This window comes from Nipponia nippon, unplaced genomic scaffold (assembly GCF_047370975.1).
Source record: "Nipponia nippon isolate SJK-2023a ecotype South Korea unplaced genomic scaffold, ASM4737097v1 scaffold_1, whole genome shotgun sequence".
In the NCBI taxonomy this organism is placed as follows: Eukaryota; Metazoa; Chordata; class Aves; order Pelecaniformes; family Threskiornithidae; genus Nipponia; species Nipponia nippon.
Genome location: NW_028262290.1, coordinates 26,413,829 through 26,441,465, shown reverse-complemented (window position 1 = coordinate 26,441,465; position 27,637 = coordinate 26,413,829). Strand labels below are relative to the sequence as shown.

Below are 27,637 nucleotides of genomic sequence, written 5' to 3'. Positions count from 1 at the left end.
TAAAACAGCACATTACCCAATTCCACATGACTCAGCATTTATTTTTTAATTTAAAAACTGTAATGAAAGGCCCTGCTGCTTCACAAGCTGGTTATACTCTGTGGATATCAAAAATGAAAAACCAAAATGTCACATTGCTAGTGAGTATTGCTAGCACAAATTCAGCAGCATAATGTAAGCAGGCATGACCCAGGGCAGGTTACACATTGCAATAAGTTTGAGAGGTCCTTTGCTGAGAGTTGGAGAGATTCCTGCGACTTCACAGGACATCTTCAAACGTAGCACAGGACTATATTCCCTATTCTGCTGTTCAGTAACTTATTGAGATGGAAAGAGCCAAAAATGTGCAGTTAGATAAAATGTAGTCTTCTGCAAAGTCCATATTTACTTCAGCTGCAAAACAAAGAAGACTGATCCCATGTATTGATCCTTGCAGGAGCTCAGCATTTGGTGTTGTCATGAGTTAATACTCCAGTCAAAGCTGATATTCTTATTAATGGCTGCTGCTGAAGTGTACGTACATTTTTGGTTTCATGATTGAATTGTATTACCTACAAAAGGGAGGACAAAACCCTGAGAGCCTGTTTTTGCATGTTTGTATCCTCAGTTTGTGATAGTACACTTCTAGGCTTTGAGAGCTACAAAGCTCACTCCTTCCAAACCCAGAAGGCATTTTTGTCTCTTGATGAAACAGTCATTAAGCCAGTGGATTGAGTTCAGACTTATCCTTTACATCTTTCTGATGGCTCTTCTTTTCATTTTTCTGTTTGTATTTCATGTGAAAAAACACACCCCCTATAATGACACCTGAAAAACAGAGAGCATTTATCAGTAAAGGGAAGAGAAAACTTTCTGAAAAATTATTTCAGCAAAGGATCTGACACCTGCACTGTAATACCCATACTGCTTTACCTCTTGAACAGAACAAATGGCTTTGGGGAATGACCATGCAGTGTTGGACCAACAGCGTGTTCAGAGACCTGAGGCACTGGTGGGCAGGATCAGATGCCTCAGGGCTCAGGAGACTTCCCCCAAAGAAGAACTTCTCTTCTAGGATCTGACCAGATGGCAAAGTGGGTTTTTTAGCCCCTCTCCCTTTGAGCAGTGATTTGTCATGTTTGTCTTGATTTGTAGTCCCTGGGTTTTTTTTTCCCCCAATGGAATGGCAATGCTGTCACGGCAAAGCTGAGACTACTGAGAGCAAAATTGTTCTTCAGGAGCTCCTTGGTATCTGTTAGGAATGATGGACCCCAGAGATTTGTGCACCAATGGCCGAGAATGACTGAGATTTTCTTCTGGCCTGGATTAGAAGTGCTTATACCCTTTATTATCACTTGTCATATCCAGTCTAAGGTGTCTAGATGTCTTCATATACATACATACATACATATATATGTATATATACACATCAAATATGCATATTATATGTGTGTGTATATATATGTTTCATCTTTTTAAACCATGATGAGCTTGTTACACTGTATGTAAATTTATTTCCTCTTTATCAGTTTTAGATTATCTGTCACATTCAACATCTCTCTGTTGCTTTACTGAAGTATATAGCAGTGCTCAGCTACTTCCCTTGCTCCATTCGTTGCTCTGAATATCCAACATAATTTTCACTTAAATGTGGCACTATTCTAAGTGAGGGATCAGACTAAGGCACTGTGCAGAAATAAGTGATGTGAAAAGCTTGATCAGAGACAATAAAGACGCAGTTTGAGGGGTTTCTCTATCAATCACATGGTCTGAGTATGGTTTCTTCCATTTTAAGTTCTTCGAATTTTTTTTTGCTCTTTTTAAATTCAAAAGACAAACACATATGCATCACATATGCATCGACACTTTCTCTTGCTTTTGGGGTTTGTGTATTACAAAAGAAAATACAGAGCTTTAGTTCTGTCTTTTCAGGTACTGAACTTGTTCTTGGGGGCTCATTTTCTTTTCTTTTGGAATTCAAGTAATGGTAACTTACATAAGTTCTTGGGTTTTTTCACTTTTATCCTCTAATTTAATCCAACTCTTTTGAATATGAGGTCTGTAACATATTTAATTCCTGTTCTTTGATTTTCTCCATGGGTCTTTCACACTCCCTCCCCTCTCTACAGCTGAGTCACAGTTTCCCAGTCTGGGTCTTGTGACCATCACATTCAAAAATCACACAGGACTGAGAACTGAATTCTTCTTGCTCTTCACTTCCTAGGGGACTGGATCCCATCAACAGTCATCCTCATTACTTTTGCACTTACATTGATAAAAAGAATACTGAAGGACCTCAAGGATGTTATGGTAGGACCCCTCTCGATCATCTACCAAAGGTCTTGGGAGTCTGGGGAGGTCACTGCTGACTGGAAGCTAGCCAATGTTATTCCAGTCTACAAAAAGGGCGTGAGGGAAGACCCAGGGAACAACAGACCTGATAGTCTAACCTCAGTTCCTGGAAAAATTATGGAGAAGATCATACTGGGTAATACTGAAAGACATTTAAAGAATAATGCAATCATCAGGCACAATCAACATGGGTTCACAAAGGGAAAGTCCTGTTTAACTCATTTGATATCCTTCTATGATAAGGTCACCCACCTAGTGGATGAAGGGAAGACAGTGGATGTAGTTTTTCTGGATTTTAGTAAGGCTTTTGATACTGTCCCTCACAGCACCCTTCTGGACAAGTTGTCCAACCATGGGATGAGCGGGTGCACTGGGTGAAGAACTGGCTGAATGGCAGAGGTCAAAGGGTTGTAGTGAATGGGGCTACATCTGGCTGGTGACTGGTCACCAGTGGTGTTCCTCAAGGTTCAATTCTAGGGCCAGTTCTGTTCAAGATACTTATCAATGATCTGGATGCAGGAACTGAATGCACCATTAGCAAGTTTGCTGATGATACCAAACTGAGAGGTGCTGTTGACTCTCTTGAGGGACAAGGGGCCTTGCAGAGGGATCTAGATAGATTGGAGCACTGGGCAATTATTAATAGGATGAAATTTAACAAGTCCAAATGCCAGATTCTGCACCTAGGGTGGAGTAACACTGGCCACAAGTATAAATTGGGAGAGGAGTGGCTGGAGAGCAGCCCTGCAGAGAGGGATCTGGGGGTGCTGGTCGACAGCAGGCTCAGTATGAGACAGCAGTGTGCCCTGGCAGCCAAGAGGGCAAACTGCATCTTGGGGTGCATCAAACACAGCATAACCAGCCGGTCAGAAGAGGTGATTGTCCCGCTGTATTCAGCATTTCTGTGGTCTCACCTTGAGCACTGTGTGCAGTTCTGGGCCTCACAATATAAGAAGGATGTGAAGGTCCTTGAATGTGTCCAGAGGAGGGCAACAAAGCTGGTGAAAGGGCTGGAAGGCATGTCCTGTGAGGAGTGCCTAAGGACTTTGGGTTTGTCTAGTTTGGAGAAAAGGAGGCTGAGGGTCGACCTCATTGCTCTCTGCAGCTTCCTGAGGAGGGGAAGCAGAGAGAGAGGTGCTGATCTCTTCTCCCTGGTATCCAGCAACAGGATGCGTAGGAACAGTTCAAAGCTGCACCAGGGGAGGTTTAGACTGGACAGTAGGAAGCATTTCTTTACTAAGAGGGTGGTCGAACACTGGAACAGGCTTCCTAGAGAGGTGATTGATGCCCCAAACCTGTCAGTGTTTGAGAGGCATTTGGACAATGCTCTTAATAACATGCTTTAACTTTTGGTCAGCCCTGAAGTGCTCAGGCAGTCGGACTAGATGATTGTTATAGGTCCCTTCCAACTGAAATATTCTATTCTATTCTATTCTATTCTATTCTATTCTATTCTATTCTATTCTATTCTATTCTATTCTATTCTATCCTATCCTATCCTATCCTATCCTATCCTATCCTACCCTATCCTACCCTATCCTACCCTATCCTATCCTATCCTATCCTATCCTATCCTATCCTATCCTATCCTATTGTAATATGAAAAATGATTTTGTCTTGTTTTGGAAAAAGTTTTAAGCTACTTGTTGAAGTTGCATCAGCTTATGCTTATAAGAACATACTACTGTTCACTACTGCTTAACAATATAACTGTACTTTGTTCATGTAAAAGCCAGTTTCCCACAGCTCAAAGCAATTCTCCATGTGAAAAATGGAAACCTATGAAGCTGAAATACGTGAATAAAATCATAATTGTAAGCTACGGGTACAAACATTGTAAGCATGACATCCCTGGATGCTTCACAATTTTCACTATAATCTGGAAACCAAAGATGAGGCTCCAATCCCTTCCCTGACAGGAAAAGGGCAGTAGGTAGCAATGAAGTGACAACATGCTGCAAGCACAGCATTTTCTTCTGTCATAGCTGCTTGCTGTGCCATTGTACGTGCATGCAGAAGCACAGGCCAAAGGAAGCTATTCCTATGACCAAAAACTTACAAGTTTGCAGCAATCATGATACACAATCATGAGATCTTTCCTCTTTTGCTCATTCTGCAACATTCATGACATCTCTTCACCCAACAAATGAATCAGTGTCAGAAATGCAGCAGCACTATCATATCTTGGAGACCTGGCTTCATATCAACTAAGAAAAAGTGACCTACCAATGATGAGCAGGACCCCAATAAGAATCCCAATTGCCTGGCCGGCGCTTGGCCAGGAGTGCTCACGCTGTACTTCGATAAAACACGACTTTTCACTTGAACACTGGCAGATGTTTACTACAAAAAGAAATGCCATGAGGTTAATGAGAAGTTTAGTAGTCCAGTTTGATTACTCATAAATGTAACTGTTGTCTTGAAATTAATAGTTCTGTGCATAGCATACCTTCAAGATTCACTCTTCTTTCCAAAGGTGGTTCTCCATTGTCATTAATTATTACTGGAACATTATACACCTTCTCTTCAAAGTTAGCATGTTTCGGAGAGAGGTAAGCATGAGTAGCTGTAAGTAAGAAATGGGACATTCATGTCAGCACGAGAAAGAAATTTAGCTCAATATTCATACCAGCTGCAAATGTTCTTTCTTAAGGCTGCTTTGCACATGATGGTAGTTCCTGTTTTCCCCCATGTCTTCCCAGGTTTCACTGGTTTGCAGACATAAAGTCAAAAGGGACTATCTGAATGCCTAGTCTGGCTTTCAGCATAATATGGTCAGAGATTTTCCTTCCTAATTTCTACAGCAGGCCATATCTGATCTGAGGTAGTGCTACACTGATAACATCACATCTAAAGCAAGAATATCCCTCCATACTGAGAGAATGCATAACCAACTTAAATTGTTCCCAAGCTAACTTAGTACAACAGACCATACTTCTAGCGCACCTACACTGTCACATCTAAGACTCTTTAAAACTTGGAAAAGTAAGACTATAACAGCCATTGGGATCAGATCAAAGGTCTATCGATGTCAGTATCTTGTCTCTAGCATAAGTGGAGATTTCAATAAAAAAGCAAGCATGTATTTTATTTTCTCGTAATGCTCCCCCAGACTTCAACCTTTTTCGGCTCAGGGGCTTCTTGAGTGAGATGTAATTTCTTGTTTTGAACTTGTAGAAACTTTCTACATACACAATACCCTGTGGCAGCAAGTTCCACAGCCAACTACCTCCTCCTTCTCTCTGCACTGGAAATAACTCCCATAAGCTTCATTTGAGGCTCCCAGGTCTGTGTACTGGAAGAGAGGACAAATGATGAACCTCTGGCCACCCTGACCATAGCATTCATGATTTTATAGAACTCTATTGTATTTTTTTCCCTACTCTCTTCCAAGCTAAAAAGTAGTAGCTCACTTTGCTGCTTCCATACACTTCCTTGTATCGGGCTACTCCGTAACTCTGGTTATCCTTGTCGCCCTATCTGAACCTGTTTCCAGTTCTACTGCATCTTTTTGGAGATGGAGAGACTGGAGTTCAAGATCTGAACATATCATGGATTTATACAGGGGCATAATGATGTTCTCTGATTTCTTTTCTGGTCCTTTCCTAGTAATTCCCAATATTTGATCTGCTTTTCTGAACACTACTGATAATTTGATCTCACATTTTCATGGAACTGCTTACGGGTCTCACTCCTGACCTGTAATAGCCAGCTCAGCACCCGCGATTTCAAATGTGAATTTGGGAGTCTGGGGTTCATTTGAATCTGCCGTTTTATTGTTCAACCAACTTGGTCTTGCAAGGTTGTTCTGCAATTCTTCACACTTGGTTCCTACTCAAATAACTTCGTATAATGAATAAACTTTGCCTCCACATTGCACACCAATATTTATTGACCTACACAGGTCCTAGCAAAAACCCCATTGGAAAACCACACATGAACTCCCTTCAGTGCAAGAGCTGACCATTTACTCCAGCTCCTGAATTTTAAATTCTTATTTATCCTTTCAAAACTTGTCCCTTTCACATCATGGCAACCCAACTTTCTCTACCGGGACATTTCATCAAACATCTTCTAGGAATTCAGACAGGCTCTATCAGCCAAGCACTTATCCATGTGCTTACTGATCCCCTTCAAAGAACTCCAGTTGGTTTGTGAGGCATGACTTCCCTTTGCACATGAAATGTCAGAAATAGACAGTTTGTGAACTGCTCTATTTCTTTAGCAGAAGTTATTTGTATTCATTTAAGCACATAGTTCATTTTATTCTTACATGTTTCTTCTCTCATAAGCCTAGTGAAATTTTAGCTTGCAACATACTAGATGTAATCTCTTGAAAAAAATTATTAATGACTTAGGTGTTCAAATAAATACATGCCAAAATGCATGTAATTTCTCAACAACCTAGTTTTTTTCTACATGGAATACTGGATATGCAATAGTAGGACTGAAAAGGAATTCAATATTTCTTTATATTTTCCAGAGTACTTAGTCCCATATCATTATAAGAATAGCTTTATTAACTTACCATTAACTTTTGAGATTTCCCAATTATTTCTTGTATTCATATCATTCGCGAGAGAAAAAGTAAATGCTGAAAAATACCGCTGTTCATCAGCATCAGTAGCTTGAATTAAAGCTCTTTCTCCTCCATTGAGTGGGTGGCAGAAGAAAGGAGGATAATCCATAGCTAACTGTGGAGGGTTGTCATTCACATCACGTAAATGTAGTGTCAAGGTTGCTTTGGATTTCTGAGCTGCATTGTCTGCAGAGTTTAACAGAATGCAAAGTTACATGCACATCTTGGACTCACATGCCGGGTTGTTGCATTTGCAGCTATTGTATAGGTACACCATCAGGCAGGCAGTGGGAGGTGGTATGCTGTCTGCAGGTTGCAGAGGCAAGGTCTCAGGAGGTCCTGAGGACTTGTGGTAGCTGCCACCACTTTTTAAAAATTATGGTTTATTTACCCCCAGCCCTTGCTAACTACAGAGCACTAGCAAGTGACAGGAGGCAGATAGACCGTTGTATCTAGGAAGCAGTCACATCCATCATATCTGATAAGTGGTCACATTCAAGGTGACCAGTGCTCTTTGGAGCACTCTTTTAAGCATGAAACTCCTTAAGTTTCCCGTCTCTCTTCTATATACAGGAAATACAAGTCAGTATCCTGCCTTGGGGCCAAGACAAGGGACCCAAGAAGAGCTTTCAGAGCCCTGTCCTTTCTCCAGCCTGTTCCTGCAGGAACAGCCCCACTCCATCTTGGTGCTTGAGGAAGCACTCCCTTTTCCCGACATACAGGAGCTGCATCTTTACCCACATGCCCCAAAACAGTGGCCAGCATTATTGTTTATCTGTGTTTAATAAGGGAAATCTAGATTTATACCTCATTCAATCAGATATAGACCAGAGTTTCTAACCTCTATTCAATGTAAATCACGTAATGAAATCTCCCCAGATGGACTCTCTGAAAGATTCTCATGGCTGGAACTAGTGGCCCTAATATATTTCAGACTAACTAGTATAATGGTTTTATTCATAATAAAATGAAATCCTGTACAAGGTTGCAAGTTACTCTCCGGGTATGTTTTCAGGAAGCCTAAACATACCTACAAGAAAGAATAAAATCTTTATAGCTTTAGAGGAAAAAAGTGGCAGAAAATGTTGATGCTGCAAATACTGATGAAATTCTAACCTTCTCTATATGCCATGTGGCTCACACAAATATAACAGGATATGATAGCTAACTTCATGAAAGCTATTTTAATCCTCATTATCTACAATATCAAGATTTCTTTTAAGAAAGTTAAATTCTTAAGAAATATATACTTCTAAGGATACATCACATGCCCCTGTACTTTTCATGGGTTTAGTCATGGGAATTATGATAATTCCTCATAAAGCAGTAAGGGCAGGGGATTCCGCTGTGTGTATATGTAGTTGTTTCATTGCTTACGTAGCTCTGATGCAACAACATCAACTGTGTATATCTCTTGCTGTTCTCGATCCAAAGTGGAAGTAGTGTATATCTGCCCAGTGGTTGAGTCAATCCTCAGCCATTTCCTTGTGTCACCTTCTAAGGAGTATCTTTGGAAAGAAATAAGAAAAAGTCACATATGCTATTCCAAATCAGGAAAAATTGCTGACAAAGCAAATACTTCTTTATTGATTTTAGGCTAGCAGCTTGATTACAATTGTACTCGAAGAGAGGGTTCTTGGAGGAGTCCCAGTACTACAGCCAACCAGGAGAGGCAGATAGAGGAAGGCAGGCCAAAATCATTGAGAATAAAGAGAGCAGAACCGTGGGAACGCCACTGCTCCTCCAGCCTGTGTACTGCAACTCCACCTTCCTCCTAACTGGGAAACCTGGGGTGTTCCTGAGCTTTTGTCCAGAAGTGTGCTCTGTCCCAACCCCATGTCCCTCTCTCCCCATCACATCTCCCACGCCATGGTTTTGATGGGGGCACAAGCCAAAGGCTGGGGGGCAGAGGGAGCAGTGCAGCCAGGCACCCTTTTTGGATCAGCAAGGGGCCAGGACCCCGAGGTAGACTACAGTGGTCATCTGCTGCCAGTCTGGGGCAACCTGTAATTACCATCAGGGCAGTCTTGGAACAGAGAGTGCTTTAAACATCACCACATAATTGCCTTTATATTATTGTTTTAAATAAACCCAAGGTCTCTGGGTATTTACTTATATAAATTTAACCATGAACATATGACCCAGTTAAAGCACAGGCATTTGCTTGAGTAGATGTGACCTGACCTTCTCATTCAATGCTTTTGTTCTTTCAGTACCCATTGCGTTAAAAACAGCATGCTGACATGCTTGTACATCTTTTACTTTTTATACTTTTTATTTTCTATCCTTTAACCTATTTTTTAGCAGAAATGTGGTTTATGTAAATATGAATTCCGGTCATCTGTCTCTGTCATCATCCCCCAGAGCTTCTGGACTATGTGGCTCACTTTCAAACCAGTTTGACAGAAGGCCAAACATGCTAAGTTCCCAAAAGTTAGGGGAAAGTAGAAAGCCAGATGAGACACCTCAGGGAATAAAAATCCACAGGAGGCCTAACAGTCATATTCTGCAGCTCCATTAACTACTTGGTGTTTTGCTGAATTTTAGTTAAATTTCAAGGTTTGTTTGTTTTGGATTGATCTGTTCAGCATCCCAGCTGGGAATTGTACAGCAAGAGCCACAAATAATTCTTCTATCCAACTCTACTGTGTAAGGTACATTTACACCATGCAACACAGCACTGTGCATAGGTCTATGAGCTGGCAGAGACTCAAGGTGACTTGAGCATATGACCATACAACATGGCATTGGGCTACCGAATGAGCCAGTTTTGAGGTTTTGCATCCCACTCACAAGCATAGGAGCTGTCATGCACAGACGTTTGCATCCGCAGTGGAAGCAGGCATATTGTCTTTGGCAGTTGGAAAATAAAATGAATTAGTTGTCAGTTATAGACTTGAGCTTCACTACAGGTTGTGTGTTTTGGTGGAGAAAAAGCTCTTTGCAGTTTCCTGTGCGACACGAAAAGCAGCTATTGTCCTACTGGTTTCCTAGGGGTACGCAGTATATGCTTCATTCATTTGTTAAAGGCATTATGGATATGGAAACCCTGTCATTCTCAGACCATCTCTGCCTTTTTCCTGGAGACATATATTGGCCTTCTTCCTTTTTAGTTTCCTGGTTCAAAGGCCCCACTGCCTGCTGCTTGTCACAGCACAGAGGGAAAGCTGGTTAGAAAAGCACTGCCCAGCAGTCTGTTGCAGGTGGGTCACCGGCCACCACCCCACCACACCTCCACCTTCTACTAGATGAGACTTTTGTAAAAATGTCTTTTCCTGCATGCGAAATATGGGACATGTTTTCTTTGTACCTCTTTTAGAACAATTTTCTAAATCCTAAATTCAATAAATAAATCATGGTCACTCTTTTTTACCGTACAGTATCCCCCTCAGGATCATAGGCCTTCACTGTCACGACCAGGGTATTGACAGCAATGTCTTCAGACACCACTTCTTTGTAAACTGTCTTGTGGAAAACAGGTGGCTCATCCACATTTGTTACAAAAACTTTAAACAAGGTCAGGGAGCTTGAGTTGTACTGCACGCCTTGCACCAATGGTTCGGGGTTTGTGGCACTGATTACCAGGTTGTACACTGGAGCTGCTTCAAAATCAAGAGCCTGGATAAATTAGAAGAAAAAGGTGCTTTAAGCAACAGCCCCACTGCTGCAGGGAGCTCCCATGGGAAACCACAAAGTGCCCCGCTTCTCAAGGAGGAGTTTGCATCCCAGATACCAGCAAAATAAGGGAGAGCTGTCAGGAGCAAAACTACACTGGGAACAGTCCATTTAAATGAAACCGTATGCCTGTTTGGAGGCCCCCTCAGCAACTGCATTTCCTAATAATGTTGCCACCTGCCCGACTAAGTTTAACAACTATATCCTGTTTACAGCAATAGTATTTATAGCTCTGTACGAGAAGGCCTTGAGTGACCTTCGGGTGACAAAAGCCTTACGAGGGCTGTTACACCGCAGATTTTCTCACAATTGCCTCCTCGGGAAAAAATGACGCTCAGGTTGAGCCTGAAGATGATCCAGCAAATGCTGCATCTGCCTGCCCTTGGCCTGGCCGGTGGCAGTTGTACTGGATGCAAACAACATGTCACCCCTTGGAAAATGAGTAATACGTTTTCTGGACCTGTAGTTCAAGTCCTTTCGAGAAGGCTAATTTCAGAGGGAGAGCACTTTTGCTATTGAAATTCATGGATGCAGCAGAAAGTGTTCCTTACATTCCTGTCTCCAGCATTCAACATATAGGATGTGTCACCCACTGTGGCATGTGCTGACCTTGGCTTTGTTGCGGTTAATGTTTGCCTCAGCAGGAACAAGTTGCCTCTCCAATCTGACATTGAGACATGCTGGTCTCACTTTTTGCACCTTCCGTTGCAAAAGCCACCAATGGTCCAGAGCACCAGCAGGGAGGAGGATCTGCCCCGTGACAGCCCACCATGATGACCACCGCCCATGGAAGCATTTAGCTGGCTTTCTCTTTTCCAGAAACACTGCTGCAAAGTCATTCAAAAAATGCCATATTTTTCTTTATGGTGTATAAAGACCTACTTCATCAGCCAGAGCCTGCTCTGCTGGAGAAGGGGCCAGCAGCAGAGCCAGCGGAGGGAGCTGCTGGTGCCAGTGGGTGGGTAGGGGACAGCAAAGGCAGGAGGATAGGTGTGCCTGAGCGCTGCACAAGCACAGCACCTGAGCCCAAGAGTAGGGCCTGCTGCAGTCTGCGCCATGCCTAGTCCATGTCCTCACCCCACCACCAGCCAACCCTCCCGCTCTGCAAATCATCACCAAGGCAGTTACTGTTTATGACAAATATATATACATATATATATAGATATATATATATATATATATATATAAAGGAGAAGAATAAACCCATCTATTCACCTTGTTAATCTTGACAAACCCTCGGTTTGTTTCAGGATCTGTGTCTATGATGAATGTGTTGTTTGGATCCCCTTCCTTCACTTGGTAAATGATGTAGGAGCTCCCTGTGGCAGGCTCATCTCCATCAGTTGCTTGAATTTCTAATATCACTGTTCCTAGTGGGAGACTTTCTGCAACAGTCACATTGTGATACTGAGGAGAGAGAGATCGTTGAAACACGACACGCTGAGCACCATCTGCAGATAAAAACTTGAGCGCTACAACAAGCTTTCGTCCCGCAAGCATGAATGTATTTTAACCCACAGCAGCCATCTGAGGGAGGGAAGTGGTGAGTGCACTTTACGGCAGCGGCATAACGAGGTTAGAGATGTACAAAAGCATTAGTGAGGTGCCTTGCAGCAGTACAGGTGAGCTACCTCGCTGCCCAGGGTAACCTAGAGCTGCAAGACGCCACTAGAGTCTCTGCAAAGTTGCTATATCCCCCATTTTTAGCCATACATTTATCAAAGGTGACGGGATCTCTGTCAGTGGGTAAGCTACTAGTATAGCAACAGTCCCAAACCTCTGCCTCCTCTGTTGAAACCACTCCATGTTCACGCAATGCTCACAACAGTAGGGACTGTACAGCTCCTCTGTACCCAGTAAGCACCCTAGCCACTGACTTAAATATTTAGTTGCTCCACGCACCATAAGCTGTTGCCACATTAGCAGCCCAGCTCCATTTACTCTGTTTGATGTGTGCCCTGACCCAGCAGTCATATCTTGAGACCAGATCCTGGGCTGAGACCTTGAGGTGAGAAAGTCAACAGCCTGGTAGGTAGGAACCTAGTCTTCACGTATCTAAGTTCCCATTATCATCAACAGAGAGCTGGACAATGCAGTTAGCAAAGCCCAAAAACCAACACAGCTTCCCCAAGAGGACACCTACACTTGATGGGCCAGACAGCTCTCCTGAGCCCACTGCCTACATTGCCTACAAGTATGGTGGGAGCTTAGACACCTAGATGTAGACACTCCAGCCACTGCAGTGTCTGCAGGGAGGCTTGGGCCAGCAGGCAGAAGTCACGGAAGATCTGCAGGTTTCTCTGCCAGATGCCAGCACCTCCACCAGAGGAAGGGACAAGAGCCTGACACCTGTTCTGGAATGAAGGGCCAGCAAGCATGCATTTGGGCATGGGTCACTGGACCACTGTTTCTGGTTAAAGCAAATAGAGCCTTTGATTTCCATTCACCTTCTGGCTTTTCTGGATACATTAATATTGTGCATGGAGAGGAACTTGGGAGATGTTAGCTTTTTTCCATTTAGCTATTTTAATTAATTTTAAAGCCTTTTCTTCCCCCTTTCCCTCCAGAACTTACATTTCTGAATAAACTGCTTTAATAGAATAATTTCTTTCTGTACACCTAGTTTTCCACTAGCAAATTACCTTATATTTCAGAATTAACTATGAGTCAGTCCCACTGTTCACTGTCTAGACAGAGCCTATATGCAGGCTTTGCAGCAATACCTTGCCTTTATTTTCACTAGTGGATTGCTCTGTTACTTGTGCTGTAAATGGTTAGTTTCCTATTGACATTCTATAGGCACTGAACTTATGCTCAAACATTTGTCAAAAGTTATTGGGACATCAAAAATGGTGTTAAAAATACTCACATCTGATTTTTCAAAGATGGGAATCCGATCATTGATGTCGATGACATGTATTTGCACATCGCAGATTGTTTGGAATACTGCATGGAAAGAGAACAAACTGTTACGGCAACTCTTCTGCCAAAAATAACTTTCCTCCAAAAGGGATCACCGTGAGCAAAAGTGAGCGCTGCCAAATTGCCCAATCCAAGCAAAGTCCTGCTGTTGTAAGAAGCACTTGATCTCCAATACCTCTTAGTCAGTGACAACCTCACTCTCTATCTTACTATTCACCTTCCCAATTTCTTCAGCATTGTCTCATCTTGTTTCATTTAATTTCCCTCACTTTTTTTAACCGTATCCCTTTACCAGGAAGATGATAGCTATGAATTGTACTAGCTTTCTCAATATCACTTTTGCATGTCAAAAAGTAAGCCCCAGGTTGTTATGCTACCTTGCCCTCTTGGTGGGCCATCAGGCAGCACCCTCATTTTCATTACAGCCAGACTTAAACTTCAGATCTACATAAATCCAAGCACTACCTGAGCAGGGGCACCCATAGTGATGGGGGCTTCTGATTTTAAAGTCATACTCTGCCTGATCATGTGCTATTCATATGTAGCTGGATTTCAGTGTTTTATGGATGTGCTTCATGAGCTGAAAGTTAAGGAATATTCTAAACAAAATTGTTCGGATGGAGTTCAAATAAGCATGCCAAAAAAATCACCAGCTTCTCCCTCTGTAAGTTTTTCATATCATCTGCCTAAGCGATGCTATTTCATTTACAGACATGTCACACTGCTTTCTTTACGTGCCAGTTCCTCCATCCACAAGTTTTGCCTGACTGTAAGGACTCCAGGACAAAGCTTTAGTATAGAGTTTGATTTCCTTTCCATTCAGTGTACCACAAAGGACTCCTGGGAACTTACATAATGGACAAGATTCTTTTTGAAGACTAATTTCAGCTCTTAATCTTTTAAAATACGTTATCTGGACTCTCTGAGCAGCTGTGTTTCATTTCTTGATTTTTTTTCAATGAGTCTCTTTGAAAGATTTTGGGGGGAAACCACAATCATGATCCCTACATTTTTTTTTTCCTCTGTGGAAGGAAATCTCTTACTGCAGAACTTGTTAACAAGCTTCTCAGTTTATCCATCCTCTGCCCTAGAGCTGGTTTCCTTCCATACTTGCATTATCACCGAGTCCAACCATTAACCTAGCACTGCCAAGTCCACCACTAAACCATGTCCCTAAGCACCATGTCTACCCTTCTTTTAAATACCTCCAGGGATGGAGACTCAACCACTTCCCCAGGCAGCCTGTTCTAGTGCCTGACTACCCTTTCAGTGACGAAGTTTTTCCTAATATCCAACCTAAACTTCCCCTGGTGCAGCTTGAGGCCATTCCCTCTCGTCCTATCACTTGTTACTAGGGAGAAGAGACTGACCCCCATCTCGCTACAACCTCCATTCAGGCAGTTGTAGAGAGCAATCAGGTCTCCCCTCAGCCTCCTCTTCTCCAGGCTAAACAGCCCCAGCTCCCTCAGCCGCTCCTCTCACCAACCTCGTTGCCCTTCTCTGGACACGCTCCAGCACCTCGATGTCCTTCTTGTAGTGAGGGGCCCAAAACTGAACACAGTACTCAAGGTGCGGCCTCACCAGTGCCGAGTACAGGGGCACGATCACCTCCCTGGTCCTGCTGGCCACACTATTCCTGATACAAGCCAGGATGCAATTGGCCTTCTTGGCCACCTGAGCACACTGCTGGCTCATGTTCAGGTGGCTGTCCACCAACACCCCCAGGTCCTTTTCTGCCAGGCAGCTCTCCAGCCACTCCTCCCCCAGCCTGTAGCGTTGCATGGGGTTGTTGTGACCCAAGTGCAGGACCCGGCACTTAAGGGTCTTTTCCAATCTTAGTGATTCTATGATTCTATGATTCCATGAATTATGATTAACCTCCCTGCATCTCGAGAACAAGGCAGTAGCACACCAGAGCAAGCCAGCTCTCAGTGCTGCTGCCTGTCCAGTGAATCCTCCAGGTCTCCTCTCATCCCTTAGAGACTGAGCGCAGGGGATGCCAGTGTGAACAAAATTATTCGGATATATAACAGCAGGAGTTACATACCTGCATCTGTCACCAGCACCTTCAAGGAATAGTTGGATGCAATGTGCTTGTTTAAAGAACGGCTAGTTAACTGCAAAATTCCAGTGTCTTGCTGAATAAAGAACAGATTACTTGTAGGAGCAGTAGGAACCTGACTTTGGATTTTGAACTGCACACGAGAGTTAAGGGTGCCCGCCTCATCCATGTCCGTAGCAACCAGGGTGCCAATGTTACTTCCTGTGGCAGAGGAGAGACCAGCGTCAGTCAGATAATGCAGAGGTCCTGTTCCTCCACAGAGGTACACACTGACAACAGTGATACCAATGCAAAGAGTAGAGGGGCAATAAAAATTTGACTGCGTGGAAAACACTGCAATGGACACAATCATTTGACTTCTGGGAGTTTTTCCTTTAGCATTGCAACCAGCTGTTTTGGGCTTGGGGCTGTCCAAAAGGACTGGGCTACATGTTTTGATCAGAAGAAGTGACTGTAACAACAAACACTTCAACCTTGAAACCAAATAACTGATGTGAAGACTTAGGGACAGATTTCAGTAATGGTCCATTGAAGTGAAAGGCATTATGCAGGAGGAGCATCTGGATGAGGGAAAATGGGTTCATGCCACTTTTAGAGCAGTATTTCTTGTATTAGTAATAAAAGGGGTGGTGTTCTTTTTACATTCTAAGCAGTTGTCCAAAACTGTGGTTGTGGGAAAATGCAATTCTATATTTTAAATCGAACAGCATTTTTTAAGTAGGGGTCTTGGGTCTGTCCTTCTCAGGTTATTGAAATCCTTTACTGAAGTAATAACAACAGGGCTATTTACACAGGAAAACATTTCTCTAGGAGAGCTACATTTTACTCTTTGGGATCAGAAGTTCTAGCTTTATTTGCACCCAGCTGGAAAAAATAACAGGACCAGAATGCCGTGTATAAATGAGTAGAAGCTGTTTTCTTACCTCCACTTTCATTTTCTTGAACTTCAATTACAGTGAGGGCCTGCTGGCACACAGGGGGATTGTCATTAATGTCTTCCACAATAACATGAATCTGCAGAGGCTTGTCCACCAGTTCTCCCTCACTATCTTTTGTGACCACAAAGAAAGTATACTGCAATAAGAAAATTGAGACTAGATGTGTTGAATGTCCACTGTGACAATATTTTGCATTTAAATGTGTAACTATGGGAGCGTTCCATGCAAATGAAATATCCTCTCATATGTTTGTTCAGTATTTTCACTCTGTTTAATTCAGAACCGTTCCATCACCCCTAAGTGCCTGAGGTCTGAGTTCTCAAACAAATTTAAAAGTCCTGAATACTTCACTGCACTGTGAACTTGCTCTCGCAAAAATTCACGAAAAGCAGGAATATCTCATTTTTGTCACTTTGCAAATTCATCTGTCACATACAGAGATAGGATTCCTCCAGCATATCTGATCTCCGCCCTATTCTGTACCCAAATTTCCTCCAAGAACAAAAGGGGGCAGAGGGTTTTCTGTCTAAAAGACCCCCAGATGGGGAACTTCAGGGTAACTTTACAGTTGCAACTGCAAGTTAAACTCTGCTTCTGCTGTGGAGAGATCCCTGAGGCCCCTGGAATCTGCAGTAGATCTGAAACATCCAAATCTCCTGCACTCCACAAATGCCACTGCCTACTTCTTGCTCATGCACCTACAATCCTGCCATGGTTGGTCCGTGTTGTACATTATACAAACGCTGTGAGCAGTGATTGGTACTGCCAGACCCACGGAGAAATGTTGTAGGGTACCAAACTGACGGCTGTTTACAGTGTTATAGATGATGTGCTTTCATATCTACCAAGTCATTCCCAAACAGAAATGACAAGAGAAAAAGCTTTTATTTCTTTTTTCCCCCTCTGTTCTTTCTAGTGAGCTTTCTTGTATTTACTCCCACACCAATAATCAGCTTCCTGCTATGGTCTCTCCCATCGGTGAGGTTTTATGTGTTTACTTACAGTATCCTTTTCTTCCCTGTCCAATGGTTTGGTCACATAAATAACCCCGTTCTGATCAATGGAAAAGGGGAGCCTGGGCAGCTTTTCTTTTTCAAAAAGCTCATAAATCACATCTGGCTCATTTGAGTGCACCTAAAAACACAAAAATAAGTCAGGATAGGAAGTCAGAAGTGTAGACTGAGATTTAACAGGGATCTTTTCTGGACCACAAACAGAAAAGATTGCATTCCTGTTAGCTTCATAAACCAGAAAATTAACAGTTTGGCAGGCTCTTGGGACAAGCTGCAGAAAACCAGACTGATAATCCACCTCTGCTCTCTGAATTATTGTGGTGAAACCATTTTACCTCAGTTTCCCCAGCTGTCCAGATGGGCTACGACACTTATCTTTTTATGGAAGGGTTTTGGGATGTGGAGCTAAATGGTGATAGGTGAGAAGAAAGCATTATATGTATTTGAATGTCTTGGCACTAATTTATTCCATCTCCTTACACTGTCTATTCCTGCCTGTTGTTTTGGTTTATCTAATTCAGAGATGTGGAACAACAAAACAAATATCCAGTACCTATCTGCATGTATGTATGTGCATGCTCTTTACATGCATCAGTCTGTGATGAAGGATGTTTAGTGGAGTGCTTCAGGTTTAAAATGAAACGCAGTAAACAGACTGCCAAATTAATGAAAGAGTCAGTATTACTGTTTATGGTTTATATTATATAGCAGCAACTGCATTTCATTTTCCCCTAGACAGAATCAACATGTCATTGGCTGCCACGTGAAATTTATATACAAGTGACCCCAGAATGGGAGCACTGTTGCATATTAGTTTTTCTTCCACCTGTTCTCACTCTGGGCTTCCTTGGGCTGTCACTGAAGCCAGTGGGAATAGCACCGAGTCCGTTACTCTTGCAAACAGGATCTGAGGAATCCTGCCATGTCCAAGGGATGACGGCATTGGGGGTGTCAGTGCCAAGGCATTTTTCAAAGAAGTCAAACATTTCTGAAAGGCTGCTGGCCTGTTAGTTAATATTTACTGGTGTATACATCGCTATCAGTCTGCAGTTATCGGCAAAATATTTTGCATTTGCACTGTGAAAAGAGGAACACTGCGGGAATGCAGGATGCTGAAAGAGGGCATTTCAGTCCATCCTAAGTACTTTGGATATAGCAGGTGTACTGCATCACACAAGAGTGGTCACAGCAGATGTCCCTGAGTGCTGGAGGCTGCTCACAGCAGAGTTGCAGTGGAGCTGGTCCCCTGCCAGGATCTTCTGCAGATGGAAGAAGCTAGCCTCAAAATAACCTTCAACAGGTTAGCTCTTGGTTTGCCCAAAGCCTGGAGGGCCCGTGGTGTTAGAGTAAGGCTGGAAGTGCTCAAAGAAACTCATCAGGAGACATGAGCAGCACCTCCGCAGAGACACCCAACTGCCACATGTCTGTCTGGGAGCTCCCTTGGGGTGTCTCAAGAGCTTTATCTTTCATATTGTGCCAAATAGCCTTGTAAAGCACCGTTTTTCTTCCAGTCATTTCACTATAACAAAGTTCTCCAAATGTTTCCTCTGTTTATGGGATATTCTCACACACAGACGGTGCTAACAGCCTCTCCAAACTGAAGGGCAAAGTCCAGTCACTCTAATGTTTGTATTGACTGTATCTCAGTCACCTTCAAACCATTAACTTTCATACTAACAATAAGTTAATGAAACCCGCACTAAAGATCATTTCCAAAGGATACCATATAAAAAATAACTGGGAGGTGCCAAAGTCCTTCTGAAGAGCCTGGTGTTGAATGCAGTGGGGACATCTTCACAGTTAGCTGGGAGAAAATGACTCTGGCACCAAGGAGAGGTGCAGGGAGTGCAGCCAAGGGCCCCACCTGGCTGATGTTGACAGGGTGGACCTGCGTTGAGTTTTCTTGGATGCGGATGGTGGAGGGAGCTTTCCACAGGCTCTCCTTCACAGTGATGATCACATCTGTGCTGCTGGTGAAAGCATTCATTGTCATCCCTGCCATGTCCTTCACAGTGACGACAAGCGTGAAGGTGTCCTGCTTTTGCGGATCTAAGTAATAAGAGCCTAGGGACAGAGCAAAGAGCCAAGTGAAATGAAGCAGAGGCTGTGGAGATGGTTCATATCCCCTTTGCCTCCTACATGCACCATACTACTTCATCTGCTCCATGCTTACTCCTTAGATGGGCTTCTGCGCCAAATCTCAGCAAGCCATTTCCTCTGGCTTCTCTGAATGATGCAGCACAACATCATGTGGATGTAATCGTATGAGACCTCTCTGCTGTGGTCTCATGTTGTGCAGATGCATCACTGGACAGTCCTCACTCCAGTTAGGCACTTGTTCAGCCCAGCAGAAGAGAGAGGGTTTTTAAATCATTGCAGTTTAGTTGGGATCACGTGGCTGGCTGAATTTTCTCTGCATTTTTCATGTTACTAATTTTGGTTTTCTAGATTTCAAGGAAGATAATTAATCCCAAGATATGACTTAGCGTAGTCCTGAGGGCCAAAGGATCTACGTCTCTTCTCAATGTACTTTTAGATCCCAATCTCTATTTCTGCTAACTTCCCTTGAATTTGGTGGGACACAGAGAAAGTTCCCCAAAACCAGGGCCTCAATGGAGTGTGTCCCACTGACTACGTTTATTCAGAATTTAACATCAGAGCTGTGTTGTTGTTTTGTTCCTAGGTGCACCCAAGAACTCGTGCTTGCTTTTTGACAAACAAGCATCTTTCTTTTTACATACCCATCTTACTCGGTGAGATTGCTCCAGTTACACTATCAATCTGGAAAAGCATTTCTTTATAAGGGTTGGGAAAATGATGGAGAATGCTGTACATCAGCTGTGCATGGGGAGTTGTAGGATCGTCGCGATCAGTGGCGCGGACGTACATGAAGGGCTTGCCTGTTCAGATTAGAGAAGAAACAGTGGTAAGAGGAAACTGAAACCTCAACACATAGTCCATTTGAGCAGACCTCTCAAGCCAGGAAGGCAACTTATGGGGAGCTTATGTTGTTTCATAATACATGAATGGTAATCATGGTAAGCCATGCTTGTGTGTGGAGGTTACGTTGCCTGTGTACCATCCCACAGGTGCCGCCTCCACCATCTCTGCTTAGTAGGATCACAATAGGTGTGAAGACCAGTTGATGAAGAAGGTGACAGGGCTAACTCAGAGAGCTATCTACCACCCGAGAGTGCCTGCACCCGGAATGTAGCTCACTGGTATCTCTCTTTAAGGCCCCTTTGCAGTCCTTATACAAATCAGTTCAACCCAAAGCAGCTTGAGAAAAATGCCCTACAGCTGTGACACAGTTATAATTAAAGGAACAATTATATAGGGAATAAAAAGTATGGAAATGCATGATAACATAAGTGAATTTTTGCCTTTTGATCACCAATGCAACATTCAAAATCTTTTTGATTTGGATGCAGTCGAAGAATGCAGTAAAATATTGCAGAATGGTTTTCTGACCCCATGGAGTTTTATATGCATATTCTTTAGCGAAAGTTTGTTCTTGAGTCCATAGTCACAGTGATAACAGCTGGCTGAGTCCTTTGTTTTATTTCCAAGATGTGGGTCTCAAACTGCTCTTCTATATTTTCCCTGTTTCTGGACTGGATCACTGCAATCCATAATCTAAGAGTCCCTCCTAAATACTAAGGTTCAGCCCACGTTCTGAGAAGCATCAGTCACCGTAAACACATACCCCATATCTACATTGGCATTTTATTTCACTGATGTGCAAAGACTTACATATTCTTAGCATTCTCTTTCTGTATAGTCTTTGGCAACCTGTCAACTTCAAACTCCTTCTAGCATAGGGGTTTTTTTCAGTGCAATGGTGAGGGCAGCAATATTTGACTCTTAAGTGATACTTGCAAAGCAACACGTACTATGAAATATTTCTGATTACACTCATCCCTTTACACCACATAGTGGTCACTTCTTTGCCCTTTCATTATATTATACATGCTTGTATCATTTTGTACAATCCTGTGGGAAGGAAAACCGATCTTTTTTCAGCTTGTTGAAGTATAGCACCCACTTTATCTTTCTGTTTAACTAATCTAGCTTCCTGTTAACTATAATATTTAATTATTATGACAATTACCTGGACGGGAATTCTGCCTTACTACTCCAGTGTACTTTATCTGGTCAAATTCTGGTGGGTTGTCATTGATATCCTCCACATGGATTGTAACAGCATATGGACCTTTCACTATGTTTCCCTTTTCATCCAGACTTTCCACCTTAATTTGGAAAAAGAAGGAACAGCAAAGAAATATTTTCTTGTAGATAAATTACAAGACATAAATGAACATCAGGATGTCAAATGCCAAGTCATTCTTACTGTGATGCAAATCTGGTGAGACCCATCACTGGGTGGCTCCATCTACAAGGAGAAATTTACTGCGGTAACTCACTGACAACAATTCGCCACAGTATATAATGCCAACAAAACAAAATAACCTACTCCTGCTTCCGATGACACTTTTCAGAGTGCAACTTCCCACTTCCAGTCTCAGCAGAGACTACTTGTATTCTTGCACGGTTTAGACCTCATCCTTTTTTTTAAATAGAAATAGATCGTTTCTAAAGAACAAGGAGAAAACCCAATATGATACAGCAGACTGAAGTGTGCTATTGTAAACATCAAGTAGAAAAACAGTCTGATCTAAGGGTTTATAAAGAAAACTTAATTCTTAGTTCTGAACAGTTCTTCGTTCCAAACAATTTGGCTTCTTATTTTTCAACCTTTTTTGACTTTAAAGCACCAAGTATGTATTATGTTTGTCAGACTTTATTTTGTTTGCACGTAATAGATCAAATCATGATTATTTACACCTAACCAAATATTACTTTTCAGTTCTGTCATCACTTCTTGTCTGTAAAGGATTCCCATGTTTAAGGTTAATAACTTTTAGGGCTAGAAAACTGTACTCTCTAATACCAGTCCAAGGGTGCTTTAGAGCTGGGAACATGAAACCATAAAACCTGAAGTGCTAGACATCAGAAAAATAGCTAAGGCTAGCTAAAACATCATCATGTACTTTGTCTGTTTAGATATTGATCCTCTCACGATCATCTCCTCCTCAGTTGCTAGTGCCTCAGAAAAAGACAATACCATTTTTGACACAGAATAAAAGCACAAGGCTATATTGAGACCAAAAGGTCACCTACCCACTGTCCCACTCCCAACAGTGTTTACGATGAGATCCTTATGAAAATAATATAATAGCAGGACAAGCACACAATGCTCCTTCCTCTAATAGCTGCTGACATCTGCCAAACAGCTTTCTGCTGTTACCTAACAGAGGTTAGATCTGTGCTTCTGTGTCTACATGTCATTTACTCACACCATTTGTCACTAAATAGATTATAATCTTCCTAAGTAGATTACAATAGTTTATTTTCCCATTCCAGCCATGGAATTCACCCTGTCAGTCTTCAGGGATAACAAGAGAATCTCATTCATGAGGCCAGATTTCACTTCCAGTCAAGTGTCCTCCTCATATTAAGAGAATTAAAGGATTGGTGTTGGCATCAGGGTAATTTTTGTTTTCTCAACATAACCTTCCTGTGTTAAAGAGCATTTTCCTGTGCAAAGTCTTTCAGAACTATAAAACCATGCATCTTTCAACAAAACTCAATATTAAAGATGAAAAGCTGTCTGTAAAAGTAGACAAAAGAAAAAAATTGAAATTTCAACAGTTTTCCATTAATTTCAAGTTTGCCAAAAAAGGGTGAATATGAATAACCCTCCCTTCCTATTTTTCGTTGAGTTTTTACCTGCAGCTTGTGCACTGCTCTGGTCTCCCAGTCCAGAGACCCATTGAGATACAGGATGCCTGTCTTTGGCACAATGTCTATTATTCCATCTTTTTCACCAGTCAGTCTGAAACTTGCAGCAGGTGGCTCAGATGTGAACTAGAATGGGGAAAAATCAGAGAGAAAAATCATCCTTTTTTCAGCATTTTCACCATAATCAAAACAATTTCATGCTTTTTTGTCTTTTAAAATCTATTGCCAACAGCGTTCTTGGCTGGGGGAATGATATTCCAAGAGTCTGCTCAAACAAATCTGGTCTTCTCTGATCCTCAACAGAGGAGTTTTCACATTATTTCCTGAATGCTGCAGGAAATTCCAACTGTGGTTTCTTTCCAAAGCAAATGTCTGCTTAGGACAGGGCTTTGTCTGAGCACGGGAATGGAAAAAAATTACACACATCCTCCATTTGCCTGGGAGCTGGATCTGTCCTTCTGTGGTTATGGCCTTGGGAAGAAAACCTCAGAGCTGAAGGAAAATGATGACACAAGTTACATGGAAACCCATTCTCCAGGAATGCTGATTTTATTAATCCCTGTCTTAGGATATCCTCTTAAAATGTGAGAGAAGGGGTTTTCTTCTGCTTTTTGCATGCAGACTGTTGAATTCTCAGATGGAGGAAGTCAAAGTTAATTTCAGATCCTCTCAGGGGACTGTTCTTCCCACCAGCACAGATGACAACACTGCCTGTGAGGTCAGTGTGTGCAAACTATGGGGGTTTTGATCAGAGTGGATATCAAGAGTCACTTGATTACCTGGTAAACGAAGCGCAGTCCTCCTCCTTCTGGAATGGTGAACTCCATGTCCTTCAGAGGCCCAGTTACGTGCAGGTCCCCCAAATTCTGGCACATAGCCTGTGACAGAGGGAGAAAGGGATGGAGGAAAGCAGCTGAGGGATGTCTGCTGTCACCACGCACGAACAGCAGCTCTCCATCACTGGGCCTTTCACAAGTTATTTTGCTGTAGTGTAATGGAGGAGACTCTTGCTGGTTTGTATGGAACAACTCCACGTTCTTTAGTGCACGTCCATTTTTAAAAGCAGTGTTATTTATTAATTAATTTGAAAACAAACATTTGGGCCCTGCCCTTTTCTAACCACTACATAATTAAATGAGATTTGATCTACCTTCAAGAGCAAACAGAAGCACTGAAGAGCTGAGGGCAAACTGAGAGCAAGAGGAAATTCATAAAAGCATTTCTGGATCACCCCTGTGTCCCCAGCAGGACCAGCCATGTCCCACCCAGGAGCCACACAGTCCTGTGGCCACAAGTGTGTCAGGAGACCCAACGCCACACCTGGTGATGGGGAGGAATTGGGTCTGCACCCCTTGTAATTCCCCCAGTAAATCCAAACATTTTTTGTAAGGAAAAAAGGTGGACCTCCCCCGCTCCCCTACCCCACCACCCTCAGTGCCCTGGCCATCTGGGCAAGCCGCTCAGGCCCTGTGCCTTCACATCAGTTGCATGTGAGAGCAAACATGTCCTGCTGATCTTTGGCTTCTACCTCATGGCAAAAATGCCATGCAAATCTGTCTCAGCCTCTGTTTTCTTCCTAATGGTTGGCAATGCCTTCATATGGTGTTTTTTCTCACAATTTTTTAATGAGTTTTATATGAGGTTTATAACCACCCCCTCCCTAGTGGCCAAAGACCTCCAGACACACTCCTGTCCTAATGTTTCAGGGCTGTTCTTGCTTTCAAACAAAAAAAGCGAAGCAAAAAACAGCCTCCCAGAGCAGTTCTTGCACACAAGACAATTCAGGCTATGGTTCAGATAATCTACCTGTTTCTCCAAAGCCAAGACCAAACTCCCCTGAATATGTCTACTCTTCTCTCCCTGTCACCAAGGTCTTGCCAATGCTGAGGAGCTGCCTGCCAGAATTAGGGCTCCGTCATTTGGCTGCACAGGTAAAACTCCCTGTCTTCTGGTGTTAAAATGACTTTATTCTGCTTTATAGATTCAGAGCGCCATTGCCACTCTGTCCCTCAGCCTATGGAGTCAGGCTCCAGGAGTGCATGTTCTCTGCTGCATGACTTTTCCCCTGGATTTGGTCCTGTTGCTGCTGGAACAGCTATTTAGCCTCTCACAGAAAAGCACAGCTCACATATTACCAAGGGAAAACTTAATTCTGGCTATGACAAAAACATAGCTAAGTTCAGCGCAATTTACCCTAAAGCGCTGCTCTGTGTGTGTGTCACAACTGGTGTTTGAATAACACCAGATTCTGCTTAATAACAGCCAGAGATGCTGCCCTCCTCGCCTACAAGGGTTTGTGACTCTTTTTGCAAGGAGGAAAACTAGAATATTTTGAGAACTGGGGAAGGGATGCTAGTGAACAATAGTGACAGTGGAAAAATATCCAAAAAAGCCATATAATAGGTATGCATACCAGGAAAGAGTACTTTATAGCTACCCTTTACTATTTTTGCTAAATGCTGACTGCTGGCCTCTGTGAGGGACAAGATAGCAGGACCCTGAATCTGACCTGCTACAACTGTTCCTGTGTTGCACTGGTGGGCACAACGTGTCTCCTGGAGGTTTTTCCCAGGGCCATTTTGTGGAGCGGTTTTGCTTGGTCATGTTCCTCGCCGTGGAGGAACAAAGGCTGATGCTATAAAACCCAACAGGTTCAAAGTGCAGGCTGTGAAGCAAGGAAAAGATATCTCTTCCTGTCGATTAAAACTACTTTATGTGGACCATAAATATATCTAAACCTGTGTCTACAGCATGAATCACTGCTCATGGGCCTGAAGGGGAAATGGGGCTTGCTCCTTGGTCCGTATACGGCTGGCATCCCTTTTGAAGGCGGCTGTAATGGCTGCGGAGTGGCTTCACTGGGGTGGGCACTGCCATGGGCAGCAACTCTTGAAATGGGAAGGAAAAAGGAGGTACTCACTACTGCACATCAACCCCACCCCCAGGTTCTCCGTATTCTAAGGAGGTTATTTGGTAGATTTGAATTTGACTCATTTTTTATCTTTTCTGTTAATTTCAATTGTAAAGTAGAAGCCACCACCATAGCCTTTATAGACATCAGTAAATCTATTGAATTTAATAGATTAGGTCCATAAATAGCATAATTAATACATTCCAGTTCCAGAAAATCCTCTGAAAAGGGATTCACATAGATGGAATAATGAAGATAAATAATTAATATGCATGGTTTAAACTATGTGCCATTATATGTCTTAGAATACATTTAATATGTCAGCACATGTATGGATTATAATATACACGAACACATGATACAGATGTCTTCACTGTTTGGTGATTTGTTGCAGTATTTTTAAATCTTTTCTAGCATGAAATCCACTTGCTGGAAAAAGTAACATCTAAGGAGAAACTACAAGAGGCAAAATAGGCAAATTGGTTTCTTCTAGGTTTTTTTAAGTTTTTTTTTCCTAATGATTGACACGTCTTCTTAACTTTTGACCATGGGGTCACATACGTGTCGGGGCCACACTCCCACACCCAGAGTTACAGCCACTCTGCCAGCACACGCTGCCAGCCTGACCTGCAGACTGGGACGCCCCGTGGGTTAGAGCTCAGGCAACCTTTGCCATTTGCTCCCAGATAAACAAAGGAAAAGCTGTAACTCACCAAGTGAATGATGAGGAGAAATTGAAGTCCACACAGCTTAAACATACTGGAATATGCTTTGCTTCAGCTCCTGCAAAGAAGAAGTGATAGTCACATTAACCCTATAGAGTTGGCAAAATCTATCTGTGAATAAAGGCTACAGCTAAGCTTTCCCGAAGCTGTAGGGAGAGAGCAGACAAGGAGTGATCTCTGAAGGACCAGGAGCAGCTCTGCCCGTGGGAGGTGTCGCCGGGCTGGCTGGGAAGGTCGTACCCATCAGGTCTATCCCCAGTGATGCAGGAGGTCCCACATGCTGAGAGCGCGTCAAACAGCTGTCAGAGGTTGAAACTGGCACAAAACTTGAAGCCATGCAACCTCACTCTTGCAATGATTCTCCTTCCCCAGTTCTCATTTCTGCTTTACTGAAGGCAACAACACGTTCACAGGAAACACTGTACCACAAGAAGATGAAGGTCTTGCAGGTACCATCCTGAGGCCTCCGTCTTCCGGTTACAAAACACAACTGTTCAGTGCAGCTTGCAGAGGCACAGGAAGCCAGAGGTGTCTGCACCCCTTAAAACAACATGGCTACTGGAAATGAAATTTCCAAGTCCAAGGAGCACTGCCTGCCTCGAATTTCAAAAAAATATTGAGAACATGCTGCAGTGACTTGTGTTACATCGAATGTTACATCATTTTAGGGACATGGTTT

General features: G+C 42.8%; 1 protein-coding gene across 1 annotated transcript; it reads right to left on the bottom strand.

Moving 5' to 3' along the window:
- CDH17 (cadherin 17) lies at positions 1-27,321 on the bottom strand. The gene is made up of 18 exons (XM_009469396.2): positions 27,199-27,321; positions 26,947-27,016; positions 24,102-24,200; positions 23,311-23,448; positions 21,632-21,770; positions 20,262-20,420; positions 19,385-19,584; positions 17,510-17,641; positions 16,493-16,643; positions 15,555-15,770; positions 13,455-13,531; positions 11,801-11,992; positions 10,284-10,528; positions 8,288-8,418; positions 6,860-7,096; positions 4,781-4,897; positions 4,558-4,674; positions 1-807 (listed from the first exon to the last, which is right to left on the bottom strand). The coding sequence occupies exons 2-18, from the start codon at positions 26,989-26,991 to the stop codon at positions 698-700; spliced, it is 2,505 nt and encodes an 834-aa protein (XP_009467671.1). The 5' UTR covers positions 26,992-27,016; positions 27,199-27,321; the 3' UTR covers positions 1-697.
- Between the last annotated feature and the right edge of the window lie 316 nt (positions 27,322-27,637).